The sequence below is a fragment of the Dendropsophus ebraccatus genome, chromosome 10 (genome assembly GCF_027789765.1).
Source record: "Dendropsophus ebraccatus isolate aDenEbr1 chromosome 10, aDenEbr1.pat, whole genome shotgun sequence".
Taxonomy (NCBI): Eukaryota; Metazoa; Chordata; class Amphibia; order Anura; family Hylidae; genus Dendropsophus; species Dendropsophus ebraccatus.
In genome coordinates this window covers 12377532-12392300 of record NC_091463.1, presented here as the reverse complement: position 1 = coordinate 12392300, position 14769 = coordinate 12377532, and the positions used below count along the sequence as shown (strand labels likewise).

Genomic DNA, 14769 nt, shown 5'->3' with positions numbered 1-14769 from the left:
TCGATAGATAGATAGATACATAGGAGACAGATAGATAGATAGATAGATAGGAGATAGATAGATAGATAGATAGATAGATAGGAGATAGATAGATAGATAGATAGATAGATAGATAGATAGATAGATAGATAGGAGAGAGAGAGATAGATAGACAGGAGATAGATAGATAAATAGATAGATAGGAGATAGATAGATAGATAGATAGATAGATAGATAGATAGATAGGAGAGAGAGAGATAGATAGACAGGAGATAGATAGATAAATAGATAGATAGGAGATAGATAGATAGATAGATAGATAGATAGATAGATAGATAGATAGATAGGAGATAGATAGATGGATAGATAGATAGATAGGAGATAGATAGGAGATAGATAGATAGATAGATAGATAGATAGATAGATAGATAGATAGGAGATAGATAGGAGATAGATAGATAGATAGATAGATAGATAGATAGATAGGAGATAGATAGATAGATAGATAGATAGATAGATAGATAGGAGATAGATAGGAGATAGATAGATAGATAGATAGATAGATAGATAGGAGATAGATAGATAGATAGATAGATAGATAGATAGATAGATAGATAGATAGATAGATAGATAGACAGGAATAGACCAGGATGATAGAGATGGAGCAGTGGATACAGCTGGGCTCCTACATCTGGCAGATACATAGATAATAGTCAGAGTATTAATATTTCCTGTTAGTCTTATATGTGAGTTGGTTATTATTGCTCATATGTGAACAGGAAGGAGAAGATTTTGAAATTTTTGTTGCAATATATTTTCTACAACATTTTTGCTTATACAGAACGCACATCTGAATACAGAACAATATGCCTTCCTCCTCTCCCAATTCCAGCAGCAGCTACTCCCAACAGATGAAGTATAAAAAAACTACATTATTAAACTAATAAAAACATATATAAAATGCTCAGCATTACGTGTTTTTAGACCGGACTTTTCTATTCATCAGATGCTTCATTAGTAGCATCTGATGAAGAGACCGATCCTGTCTAGAAAAGCGTAATGCTGAGCCTTTTACATATGTTTTTATTAGTTTAAAGGGGTAGTGCGGTGCTACACATTTATTCACTAAATAACACACATTATAAAGTTATACAACTTTTTAATTTGTGTTATTTAAGTAAATGACCCCCTACCCTGTTTCTTCCCACCCCCGGAAGTGTGGTGCATTACACTCACATAATCACTGTCGACCCCGGCCGCCATCTTGGGTTGATCGTGTCATCTTAATAAGGCCGGCTGGACCACTCCAGCCTTCCCTCATGCCAGCCCCCCTCCAGCGCGTCATCAGCTGTTCAGCCGCGATTGGCTGAGCATAGTTATGCTCAGCCAATCACGGATGAGCAGCTGATGACACGCCTCCTGAAGATGACGCGGTTGACCCAAGATGGCGGCCGGGGTCGACAGTGATTATGTGAGTATAATGCACCACACTTCGGGGGGTGGGGGAAACACAGGGAAGGGGGCCATTCACTTAAATAACACACATTACAAAGTTGTATAACTTTGTAATGTGTGTTATTTAGTGAATAAATGTGTAGCACCGCACTACCCCTTTAATAAAGTAGTTTTTTATACTTCATCTGTTGGGAGTCGTTGCGTCTGTTAATCCTGCTGGAATTGGGAGAGGAGTACTGCAACTTGGGGTGCAAGATAGTTACACGCTGACTCTTGGGGTACAGGACTGAGTGTTGCTCTGATCTCTACTATTAGTGTTGACTACATAGAACAGAGGAAGCTGTTATGTGTTTATTGTGGTTGGAAAATGCTGAACCTGTGAGAGGTGACACATGGAGTGTAGGCGGGTGACATGTACTGCTCCACACCGACACCGGTGACATGGTCAGTGTGAGGTGGTGGAAATCTCACAGCAGAGACGTGTAGGTAGGCTAGGTTTACTTACTGCTGACAAATAACAGGAGAGAATAGCAATGTATCACTACTACCCCCACCGTGCACCATCCGCTATATCACCATGTCAGGGAGAGGATGGAAGCTCTGTGCTAGGATCACACCTGCTGGCTGGAAGCTCTGCTATCCCCGCTCACTGCCGGGGGACCGAGCCAGCGCTTTATCCATCTCCCTGATCTAAAGATCCATGTAAAATATATCAGACTACATTGATAGGAACTACACTTCTATCTATCTATCTATCTATCTATCTATCTATCTATCTATCTATCTATCTATCTATCTATCTATCTCCCTATCTATCTATCTATCTATCTAAGATGTAGCTGTGTTTCGGGGGTGACAGGGCTGCGGGTGTTGATTGTGGTCACTGGTTTGGGGATCGTGGTACTATAGTGTTGGCGCTGTCGCCGTGTCCCCCGGGTTTCATTGGACAGAGAATCTCGCCGGTAACAGAGACGTCAGCCATGTTGCTGCGGGGGACATGTCAGCGGCTTTTTCAGGGAATCCCGGACATTGTTCTGCCTCATGAATGTTTAATCTTCTATATACTCTCCCTGGATTGTCCCCATAGCTGATGCCGTGTGACTATTGTCTGTACGCTGTTCTGCACGCAAAGGCAATCTCCACATACGTAATATGGAACACACAGCCTCCTATACAGATGCCGGGGTTCCACCTGCACCCACTACTTAAAGGGCATGTCCACCCCACTAACCATTACATGCAGTGCCATAACAAATTAGGCTACAAGTCGGGATAGAAACTTTCCTACTGTTTCATGCATACAGCTCCTGTGCAGACCCATGTGTCTCCATGGTGACAGACTACAAACACCCTGAGTAGTCTGATCCTGCAGCCATGGAACTGACTCCTTCCACCCCCTAATCTGCTCTCTATAGACAGAAAATAGTGGAAGATGTGTCAGTGTCAACAGGGGGAAAAACTGTAATCAAAATGTATCTAAGCTTAACATGTGCAATATTGTATATATATATATATATATAGAGTCCAAAAAATGGAAGCGGCACGTCCGTAGATAAGGTGAATCAAGTGTTTATTTGCTCAAAGGAAAAAGCGACGTTTCTGTCCAAACAATATGGACTTTTTTCAAGCCAGAGTGAACACACAGTGTATGCACAGGGTATATATGCACAGCATTTGATTAACACAGTGATTAAGTAATTAAATGTCAAAATACATATGTGAAGAGATAATACGTGCACAAAAATAGTGAGGTAAAACAGATTAAGAGGGACATGCAGTCCCATAGACCTAGTGAAAAAAACATGTAAATAGATGTATATAAATACGTGAATATAAGATTATAAGTTAAATAGCAATCATATCGAAACAATAGGAGCACCTGATGAGCGCCGGACGCCAACCAATGGACAAGAAAAGAAAAATCACGTAATAAGAATGAGCACACCTCCGTGGGAAGTCCTTCCGATGGAACGCAGATTCTCAAAATGGACGCAACTGAGTGCGTGTCAGTAGATCTGCGCATGCGTGAGACTTGGCAAATCTCACGAGATGACGGGGGAATGTCACATGATCAAACACGTCATGCATTAAATGAAAAAACCATAAATAATAAAATGAATCTGAATACTCAATATGAATAATAAATAAATAAATGAAATAAAGTAAACAAATGAAAATAAATAATGAAATAAGATGAAAATAAATAAACAATGTTATGTCACAGCACCACAATGTATAAGGAGTCATAAAGGGTGATTATGTGTGTCTGTGTGGTGCACACCAATTAACACAGGGAGTCCAAGACAGATACGGAGCCCGTACCCTCTGGTCATGCGGCATTGCTCCAGTCGCATTGGCCCGAGTCACGAGCCAGCAGGTTGGAGCTACACCAGCCCCGTGGGGGCACCACTGCACAATCTCTAAGGTGCTGGACTAGGGCCATGGCGGACCCATATAAAATAAATAGCGTATACATAGATTAATTAAATAAACCAATAAATGAAAATAAAAATAAAAATAAATAAAAAAATAAAGAAATATATAAAATAAATAGAAACAAGAAAATAATAATAATAAAGATAAAAAAATAAAAATTAAAATAACAAAATTAAAAAAAATTAAAAAAATAAATTACATGCAGACGAATATAGTGAATCATTCCAAATAATAGGCGGCTCATGAAAGGAGAGAGGTTGTCCAGGTGGCGAAACGTAGTTCATCATGTGGCTCCAAAGATAGCTTGAATTAGATCTAATGAAAAAAGGAGAAAGAAGAAAAAATAAGTATGACAATACTAATACAAATGTCCAATTATAGTGTGTTCAAAATGGTATATAAAGAGCAGAGGAAGAACGCAACAAGTTCAGGACAAAGTAAGGCAATTCTCCCCACAATAACTCATCACATGCGGCAATATTTAGGTAAAACCTTATAGTCGACATTGAGTCCACACGGTCTCAATGTATTTAAACGGAAAATCCATTGTAGTTCACGTTTTTTTAAAAGGGCATGTCTGTCGCCACCTCTGGGTGGAGGTGGTATGTGATCAATAATCATACATTTAAGATCATGTTCATGATGATGTGCTTCAACGAAATGTTTTGGCACAGGGAGATCAAGGCGCTGTTTGCGTATGGTATATCTATGTTGTGTCAGGCGAGTTCTGGCATCATACGTGGTTTCCCCAACATACACAAGGGGACAAGGACACCACAACAGGTAAATAATCCATTCAGAATTGCAGGTCAAGCAGTGTCTAATGTCATAGGTTTTCCCGGTATTTGGGTGAGTGAAAAACTGTCCCTTCTGGATGTATCGGCAATTAACGCATCTATGACATGGGAAGCAGCCCATGGGTTTGGGGCCCAAGAACGTGCTACTGGAAGGTTTGTGTAAAGGGACCTCAGTTTTCACCAAAAAATCTTTAAGGTTATTAGACCTGCGGTAGGACATCAGAGGTCTAGCTTGAAATACAGCAATTGTGGGATAGCTATTTTTGATCACTGGCCAGTGACGATTAATGATGCTAGCAATTTGGGGACTGGATGAATTAAATGTAGTAACCAGTGGAATTCTTCTCATTTTAGGAGCCTGTTCATGTGGATGTAATAGAGATTCCCTGTTCATATCAGTGATGTCACTCATCTGTCTTGTTATAATTCTCCTAGGATATCCCCGCTCAAGGAACCTGTGTGACATAGTGGTAAGTGTGGAGGTAAGTGTATCAGGGTCACTGACAATACGTTTTGCTCTTAAAAACTGGCTCTTGGGTAAACTCGCTATCATGTTATGTGGGTGGCTCGACTCATACCTCAATAAGGTATTCCTGTCAGTAGGTTTAGAGTATAGTGTGGTGTGTAGTCGGCCATCCTGTATGTAAACTACGGTATCAAGAAATTCAATTCTCTCTGTTGAGCGTTGGAGTGTAAATTGGATATCCGGATCCATACTGTTGAGAAAATGCCAAAAACTGGTGAGTTCATCATCACTGCCTGACCAGACGATGAATACGTCGTCTATGTATCTCCACCAGCCCCTCAAATGTTGGGCATGGTGGGACACATAGACCGACGATTCCTCGAGTGATTCCACATACAGATTAGCATATGCCGGAGCCATATTAGACCCCATTGCCGTACCAACCAACTGTAAATAAAAATGTTTGTCAAACATAAAAAAGTTACAAGTCAGTATGAGCTCAATCAATTGCATGACGAAGTGTTGACATTCAGCTGAATATTGAAGATCCCCAAGTACATCCCGAATGGCTTGCATACCTTTCTCGTGGCTAATTGAAGTATAGAGACTAATTCAAGCTATCTTTGGAGCCACATGATGAACTACGTTTCGCCACCTGGACAACCTCTCTCCTTTCATGAGCCGCCTATTATTTGGAATGATTCACTATATTCGTCTGCATGTAATTTATTTTTTTAATTTTTTTTAATTTTGTTATTTTAATTTTTATTTTTTTATCTTTATTATTATTATTTTCTTGTTTCTATTTATTTTATATATTTCTTTATTTTTTTATTTATTTTTATTTTTATTTTCATTTATTGGTTTATTTAATTAATCTATGTATACGCTATTTATTTTATATGGGTCCGCCATGGCCCTAGTCCAGCACCTTAGAGATTGTGCAGTGGTGCCCCCACGGGGCTGGTGTAGCTCCAACCTGCTGGCTCGTGACTCGGGCCAATGCGACTGGAGCAATGCCGCATGACCAGAGGGTACGGGCTCCGTATCTGTCTTGGACTCCCTGTGTTAATTGGTGTGCACCACACAGACACACATAATCACCCTTTATGACTCCTTATACATTGTGGTGCTGTGACATAACATTGTTTATTTATTTTCATCTTATTTCATTATTTATTTTCATTTGTTTACTTTATTTCATTTATTTATTTATTATTCATATTGAGTATTCAGATTCATTTTATTATTTATGGTTTTTTCATTTAATGCATGACGTGTTTGATCATGTGACATTCCCCCGTCATCTCGTGAGATTTGCCAAGTCTCACGCATGCGCAGATCTACTGACACGCACTCAGTTGCGTCCATTTTGAGAATCTGCGTTCCATCGGAAGGACTTCCCACGGAGGTGTGCTCATTCTTATTACGTGATTTTTCTTTTCTTGTCCATTGGTTGGCGTCCGGCGCTCATCAGGTGCTCCTATTGTTTCGATATGATTGCTATTTAACTTATAATCTTATATTCACGTATTTATATACATCTATTTACATGTTTTTTTCACTAGGTCTATGGGACTGCATGTCCCTCTTAATCTGTTTTACCTCACTATTTTTGTGCACGTATTATCTCTTCACATATGTATTTTGACATTTAATTACTTAATCACTGTGTTAATCAAATGCTGTGCATATATACCCTGTGCATACACTGTGTGTTCACTCTGGCTTGAAAAAAGTCCATATTGTTTGGACAGAAACGTCGCTTTTTCCTTTGAGCAAATAAACACTTGATTCACCTTATCTACGGACGTGCCGCTTCCATTTTTTGGACTCTATATTCGCATACCTTGGATCAGGTAGTTGGAAGCAGGCACCCTTTCTGCTATTTCAGCTGTTGTGCTGCGGATTTTTTGTTTATATATATATATATATATATATATATATATATATATATACAGTCCTCTCCTGAATGATGCTGTATCTGATGTTATTATTTGTGATACCATCTGTCATTTATCTAAGCTTATCATGTGTGATACTGTCTTCCAAGCTATTGTATCTAAGCCATGAGTCTTTTATGTGTATAGCTGTCTGCTGAACCAGGATTAGATAAACTAAATAGTGATACACCTACCAGATGTAATCCTATGCTGTGTGATACAACCCCTACATCATGTGTATATAGGACATAGTGTATAGTGGGTATCCTGTATACCAGGGTTATATTGGGTATGGTGGGTATCCTGTATACCAGGGTTATATTGGGTATGGTGGGTATCCTTTACACCAGGGTTATATTGGGTATGGTGGGTATCCTGTATACCAGGGTTATATTGGGAATGGTGGGTATCCTGTATACCAGGGTTATATTGGGTATGGTGGGTATACTCTACACCAGGGTTATATTGGGTATGGTGGGTATCCTGTATACCAGGGTTATATTGGGTATGGTGGGTATCCTGTATACCAGGGTTATATTGGGTATGGTGGGTATCCTGTATACCAGGGTTATATTGGATATGGTGGGTATACTCTACACCAGGGTTATATTGGGTATGGTGGGTATCCTGTATACCAGGGTTATATTGGGTATGATGGGTATCCTGTATACCAGGGTTATATTGGGTATGGTGGGTATCCTGTATACCAGGGTTATATTGGGTATGGTGGGTATCCTGTATACCAGGGTTATATTGGGTATGGTGGCTATCCTGTATACCAGGGTTATATTGGGTATGGTGGGTATACTGTACACCAGGGTTATATTGGGTATGGTGGGTATCCTGTATACCAGGGTTATATTGGGTATGATGGGTATCCTGTATACCAGGGTTATATTGGGTATGGTGGGTATCCTGTATACCAGGGTTATATTGGGTATGGTGGGTATCCTGTATACCAGGGTTATATTGGGTATGGTGGGTATCCTGTATACCAGGGTTATATTGGGTATGGTGGGTATCCTGTATACCAGGGTTATATTGGGTATGGTGGGTATCCTGTATACCAGGGTTATATTGGGTATGATGGGTATCCTGTATACCAGGGTTATATTGGGTATGGTGGGTATCCTGTATACCAGGGTTATATTGGGTATGGTGGGTATCCTGTATACCAGGGTTATATTGGGTATGGTGGGTATCCTGTATACCAGGGTTATATTGGGTATGGTGGGTATCCTGTATACCAGGGTTATATTGGGTATGGTGGGTATCATGTATACCAGGGTTATATTGGGTATGGTGGGTATCCTGTATACCAGGGTTATATTGGGTATGGTGGGTATCATGTATACCAGGGTTATATTGGGTATGGTGGGTATCCTGTATACCAGGGTTATATTGGGTATGGTGGGTATCCTGTATACCAGGCTTATATTGGGTTGACCCCTCTGCTACTTTCTCTGTTGTCACCACATTCCTGCCAGGGCTGGGGGGGTCCGACCATGGCCCCCCCATCCTCCTCCCACATTGTGCAGCATTCCTCTCTTTATTAATAATAAGACATACGGATACCTGGCTGCTCCTCCGAGTCCGCTCCGGAGGAGGAGACCACCGAGATATGCCTGACTCAGGGGTCACAGTGTTACACCCAAACATTCCATCCATTCAGTAGGGTATAGCTAAGCTGGCGTATCTAAGCCTGTCATGTGTGATACTATATGCTGAGCTGGTGTATCTAAGCCTATTCTGTGTGATACTGTCTGCTGAGCTGGTGTATCTAAGCCTGTCATGTGTGATACTATATGCTGAGCTGGTGTATCTAAGCCTATTCTGTGTGATACTGCCTGCTGAGCTGGTGTATTTAAGCATATCATGTGTGATACTCTATGCTGAGCTGGTGTATCTAAGCCTATTCTGTGTGATACTGCCTGCTGAGCTGGTGTATCTAAGCATATCATGTGTGATACTATTTGCTGAGCTGGTGTAGCTAAGCCTTTTCTGTGTGATACTGCCTGCTGAGCTGGTGTATCTAAGCATATCATGTGTGATACTGTCTGCTGAGCTGGTGTATATTAGCCTATTATGTGCGATACTGTCTGCTGAGCCTAAATATCTAAGCCCTTCATGTGTGATACTATATGCTTAGTTGGTGAATCTATGTTTATCCTGTGTGATTCTGTCTGCTGAGCTGGTGTATCTAAGCATACCATGTGTGATATTATATGCTAAGATGGTGTATCTAAGCCCACATGTGTGATATTATATACTGAGGTGGTGTATCTATGCCTAGCCTGTTTGATACTGTCTCTTGAGCTGGTGTATCTAAGCCTATCATGAATGATACTGTATGCCAAGCCTATTCTGTGTGATACTATATGGTGAGTTGTTGTATCGAAGCCTATGCTGTGTGATATTATCTACTGAGCTGGTATATCTAGGAGGCTTGTATGATACTGTATGCCGAATTGGTGTATCTAAGCCTATCCAGTGTCATTCTGTGTGTTGAGCGTGTGTATCTAAATGTATCACGTGTGATCCTGTGCTGCTAAGCTGTATGTAAGCTATCCTGTGTGATGGTGAGCTTCTGTATCTAAGCCTTTGATATAATTTATGATACTGGGCTGGTGTATGTCACTAGTGTCTGATAGTATACAGCGCTCTTCATATAGACCAGTTCTCTTGTCTGTGGAGCTGACACTCTAAGCCCCGGAGCCCCAGTACATTGATGGTTCTGCGCTCGGCCATTACTAATTCATCAGACAATTATAGTAATTGCAGATAATCGGTCACATCTCAGGCCGCAGGGGATCTGCTACAGTGAGACAGGGATTATAGAGGATCCCAGAGCTCAGGCCGCAGGGGATCTGCTACAGTGTGACGGAGTATAGAGGAGCCCAGAGCTCAGGCCGCAGGGGATCTGCTACAGTGAGACAGGGATTATAGAGGATCCCAGAGCTCAGGCCGCAGGGGATCTGCTACAGTGTGACGGAGTATAGAGGAGCCCAGAGCTCAGGCCGCAGGGGATCTGCTACAGTGAGACAGGGATTATAGAGGATCCCAGAGCTCAGGCCGCAGGGGATCTGCTACAGTGTGACGGAGTATAGAGGATCCCAGAGCTCAGGCCGCAGGGGATCTGCTACAGTGAGACAGGGATTATAGAGGATCCCAGAGCTCAGGCCGCAGGGGATCTGCTACAGTGTGACAGGGATTATAGAGGATCCCAGAGCTCAGGCCGCAGGGGATCTGCTACAGTGTGACAGGGAATATAGAGGAGCCCAGAGCTCAGGCCGCAGGGGATCTGCTACAGTCTGCTGGGGGCCACACATACAGGGAGTATAGAGGAGCCCAAACCTCTTGCTGAGCCCCCCCATCCACAGACTGCCCCCCCTCCCATATCTTTAGGCTGAGCCCCCCATTTCCTTACACTGAGCCCCCTGCCCCCATATCTTTAGGCTGAGCCCCCCATTTCCTTACACTGAGCCCCCCCCCCCTCCCATATCTTTAGGCTGAGCCCCCCCATTTCCTTACACTGAGCCCCCCGCCCCATGTCTTTAGGCTGAGCCCCCCATTTCCTTACACTGAGCCCCCTGCCCCCATATCTTTAGGCTGAGCCCCCCATTTCCTTACACTGAGCCCCCCGCCCCCATGTCTTTAGGCTGAGCCCCCCCATTTCCTTACACTGAGCCCCCTGCCCCCATATCTTTAGGCTGAGCCCCCCATTTCCTTACACTGAGCCCCCCCATATCCTCAGGCTGTGTTCTTTAGGGTGGGGGCCTCTGGCTGTGAGGTCGGGGGAGGTTATGTAAGAATAAGTGGAAGCGGGAACGCCTGGAATCACGCAGCGTGAAGTCACTGACTGCTGTGTCACATCCCACAGGTCACTGCTACAGGACCCCTGCCCACTGCAGAGCATCTCACCTACTGTCACTGTATGTGCTGAGCTATACCTCTGCACAATATCTCACCTACTGTCACTGCATATGCTGAGCTATACCTCTGCAGAGTATCTCACCTACTGTCACTCCATGTGCTGAGCTATACCTCTGCAGAATATTTCACCTACTGTCTCTCCATGTGCTGAGCTTTACCTCTGCAGTTACTGTCACTGTATGGGCTGAGCTTGAGCTGTGCAGAACATCTCACCTACTGTCACTGCATGTGCTGGGCTATTCATCTGCAGAACACCTCACCTGCTGTTACTTAATGTGCTGAGCTTTACTTCTGCAGAGCATCTCACCTACTGTCACTGTATGTGCTAAGCTAGAGCTGTGCAGAGCATCTCACCAATTACTGAGTAGGCGCTCTGCAACACATCTCACCACTACATATACAGAGAAGCTCTGCAGCACATCTCACCAATGTATGTACTGAGAAAGAGCTGTGCAGAGCATCTAATCCATGTACTGTGCAGGTGTTCTGCAGCACATCCTCAGCCTGTGGTGTGTGATACTATCTATGCGGTTAGTCTGTATAACCCTGTCGTGTTGGTAGTGACTGTGTGATATTAAGATCACAAACAAATAGTAAAAAATTATAATATAATAATATATAAAAATAATATAAACAATAAAATCCGACGTTCTATAGCAAATTACTATAGAACGTTGGCTTTTATTGTTTATTTAATTTATGTATTTAACTATTTGTTTGGATTTATTTATAAGATGATGCTTATCCCTATAAATTCATGAACTTTTAATTTTGCTTTTTATAAGATAAAATTGTGATATATTTTACGATAAATACCTCTCCGTATTGATTCGCCTCCACATATACCAGACATATAGGAGTTACTCCCAGAGAGCCTACACACGATCTTATTTTACAGTATTCTTGGGCGTTAGAATAGTAGTGCACTCGGAGTATACATCCCCCAACATCTTCTATATCCATAGTAGGATGCAGCAAACATACACTGTATATCCTTACTGTGTGATATTATTTATCAATCCAGTGTATCTAAGCCTAAGATGTGTAATATTGTCTGTCAGTCCAGTGTATCTAAGCCTATTACATGTGATACAGTCTCAGGTGGACTCTTCTCCCTGCAGGACTCGGGGGGCACACATGCCGGGGGGCACTGGCCGCCCTAGTACCCAGCAGATGATACCAGTATCCCCGTAGCTGGGATGCACAGCCATGATGACCCGGGTTGTTGGCGAAGCAAAATGAGAGGTCAGCAGAGGAGGGATGAGCGGAGCAGCAGAGCTGGATCAGTGTATTGTCTGTAACTGTACAACAACAATAGGGGATGTGTACAGAGACAGCACCATGGCTGCCCCCCGCACCAGCACACAAAGCCACTGGGACCACAGCAGCCACCCAGACACAAGCACATCCAACCCCTGGCCCGGCTGTCAGGGCATGCTGGGAGTTGTAGTCTTGCAGCAGCTGGAGACTCCCAGACTCTCCTGTTCTGTTTGTTACAATGTATCAGTGCAGGTGGACTCTCTCTGTCTGGAGACCAGGATGAGACTGGAGGAAACCATCAGCAGGGATGGATAGAATCCTCGCCCGCCAGTGAGGACATCGACATGAGGAGAACCTGGGGGGGGGGGGGGGGGGGGGCTGTGATGGTCCTAGGAGACAGGCAGGCAGCAGCTTATATGCAGGTTACAGGGCTCCGCCCACCGCTATAGGAAAGAATAACAGCCAGGCAGCAGCTTATATACAGGTTACAGGGCTCCACCCACCGCTATAGGAAAGAATAGCAGCCAGGCAGCAGCTTATATGCAGGTTACAAGGCTCCACCCACCGCTATAGGAAAGAATAGCAGCTTATATGCAGGTTACAAGGCTCCGCCCACCGCTATAGGAAAGAATAGCAGCCAGGTAGCAGCTTATATGCAGGTTACAAGGCTCCGCCCACCGCTATAGGAAAGAATAGCAGCTTATATGCAGGTTACAAGGCTCCGCCCACCGCTATAGGAAAGAATAGCAGCCAGGCAGCAGCTTATATGCAGGATACAGGGCTCCGCCCACCGCTATAGGAAAGGATAACAGCCAGGCAGCAGCTTATATGCAGGTTACAGGGCTCCACCCACTGCTATAGGAAAGAATAACAGCTAGGCAGCAGCTTATATGCAGGTTACAAGGCTCCGCCCACCGCTATAGGAAAGAATAGCAGCTTATATGCAGGTTACAAGGCTCCGCCCACCGCTATAGGAAAGAATAGCAGCCAGGTAGCAGCTTATATGCAGGTTACAAGGCTCCGCCCACCGCTATAGGAAAGAATAGCAGCTTATATGCAGGTTACAAGGCTCCGCCCACCGCTATAGGAAAGAATAGCAGCCAGGCAGCAGCTTATATGCAGGATACAGGGCTCCGCCCACCGCTATAGGAAAGGATAACAGCCAGGCAGCAGCTTATATGCAGGTTACAGGGCTCCACCCACCGCTATAGGAAAGAATAACAGCTAGGCAGCAGCTTATATGCAGGTTACAAGGCTCCGCCCACCGCTATAGGAAAGAATAGCAGCTTATATGCAGGTAACAGGGCTCCGCCCACCGCTGTAGGAAAGAATAACAGCCAGGCAGCAGCTTATATGCAGGTTACAGGGCTCCGCCCACCGCTGTAGGAAAGAATAACAGCCAGGCAGCAGCTTATATGCAGGTTACAGGGCTCCGCCCACCGCTGTAGGAAAGAATAGCAGCTTATATGCAGGTTACAGGGCTCCGCCCACCGCTGTAGGAAAGAATAAGGCCCCGTTCCCACTGAGCAAAGCTAGCGGAATTCCGCGACGGAATTGTCCGCCGCGGAATGCCGTTAGCCTCCCGCTCATAATGGGACTCTATGGGAGGCGCGCGCTCCTGCCCTGTCCGCGCTGAAGAATGAACATGTTCATTCTTCAGCGCGTACAGAGCAGCAGCGCGCGCCTCCCATAGACTCCCATTATGAGCGGGAGGCTAACGGCATTCCGCGGCGGACAATTCCGTCGCGGAATTCCGCTAGCTTTGCTCAGTGGGAACGGGGCCTAATAACAGCCAGGCAGCAGCTTATATGCAGGTTACAGGGCTCCGCCCACCGCTGTAGGAAAGAATAACAGCCAGACCTCCACCTAATTCCTGGGGAGAGAAGAGGCCTTCAGGTATTTATAGTAACACTTATAGGAAAGGAGGGAGAGACGGCTGCACTGAGCAGGGGGACTACAAGTGCCAGGACACCCTGCTAGAGGGAGGAGGGCACTGCTATAGTATCACACCTCATAGGCTTAGATACAGTGGCTCTGCTATAGTATCACACCTCATAGGCTTAGATACAGTGGCTCTGCCATAGTATCACACATCATAGGATTAGATACAATGACTCTGCCATAGTATCACATCTGATAGGATTAGATACAGTGGCCCAGCGTGCAGTATTACACCTAATAGGCTTAGATACAGATGCCCTGCACAGAGTACCACACCTGATAGGCTTAGATACATTGGCTCTGCCATATTATTACACCTAATAGAAATAGATACAGTGGCTCAGCACACAGTATCACACCTGATAAGCTTAGATACAGTGGCTTAGCACACAGTATCACACTTGATAGGCTTAGATACAGTGGCTCAGTGGTATCACACCTGATAGATTTAGCTAAAATGGCTTAGTACACAGTATCCCACCTTATAGGCTTAGATACTGTAGATACAATGGCATAGCACAAAGTATCACACATAATAGGCTTAGATACAGTAGCTCAG

General features: G+C 43.9%; 1 protein-coding gene across 4 annotated transcripts in view; it reads left to right on the top strand.

Annotated features, from left to right (window-relative positions):
* The window catches only part of CYSRT1 (cysteine rich tail 1), a 157577-nt gene that overhangs the window by 100412 nt on the left and 42396 nt on the right, over window positions 1-14769 (top strand). The window contains exon 5 of one of the 4 annotated variants that reach the window (XM_069986425.1): window positions 5022-5149. The exons of 2 other annotated variants lie outside the window; for them this stretch is intronic. In XM_069986425.1, coding sequence (XP_069842526.1) covers window positions 5022-5149 — 128 coding nt within the window. Of the gene's footprint in view, window positions 1-5021; window positions 5150-14769 lie in introns of those variants that run through there. One more of the 4 variants, XM_069986424.1, reaches the window with a different exon arrangement.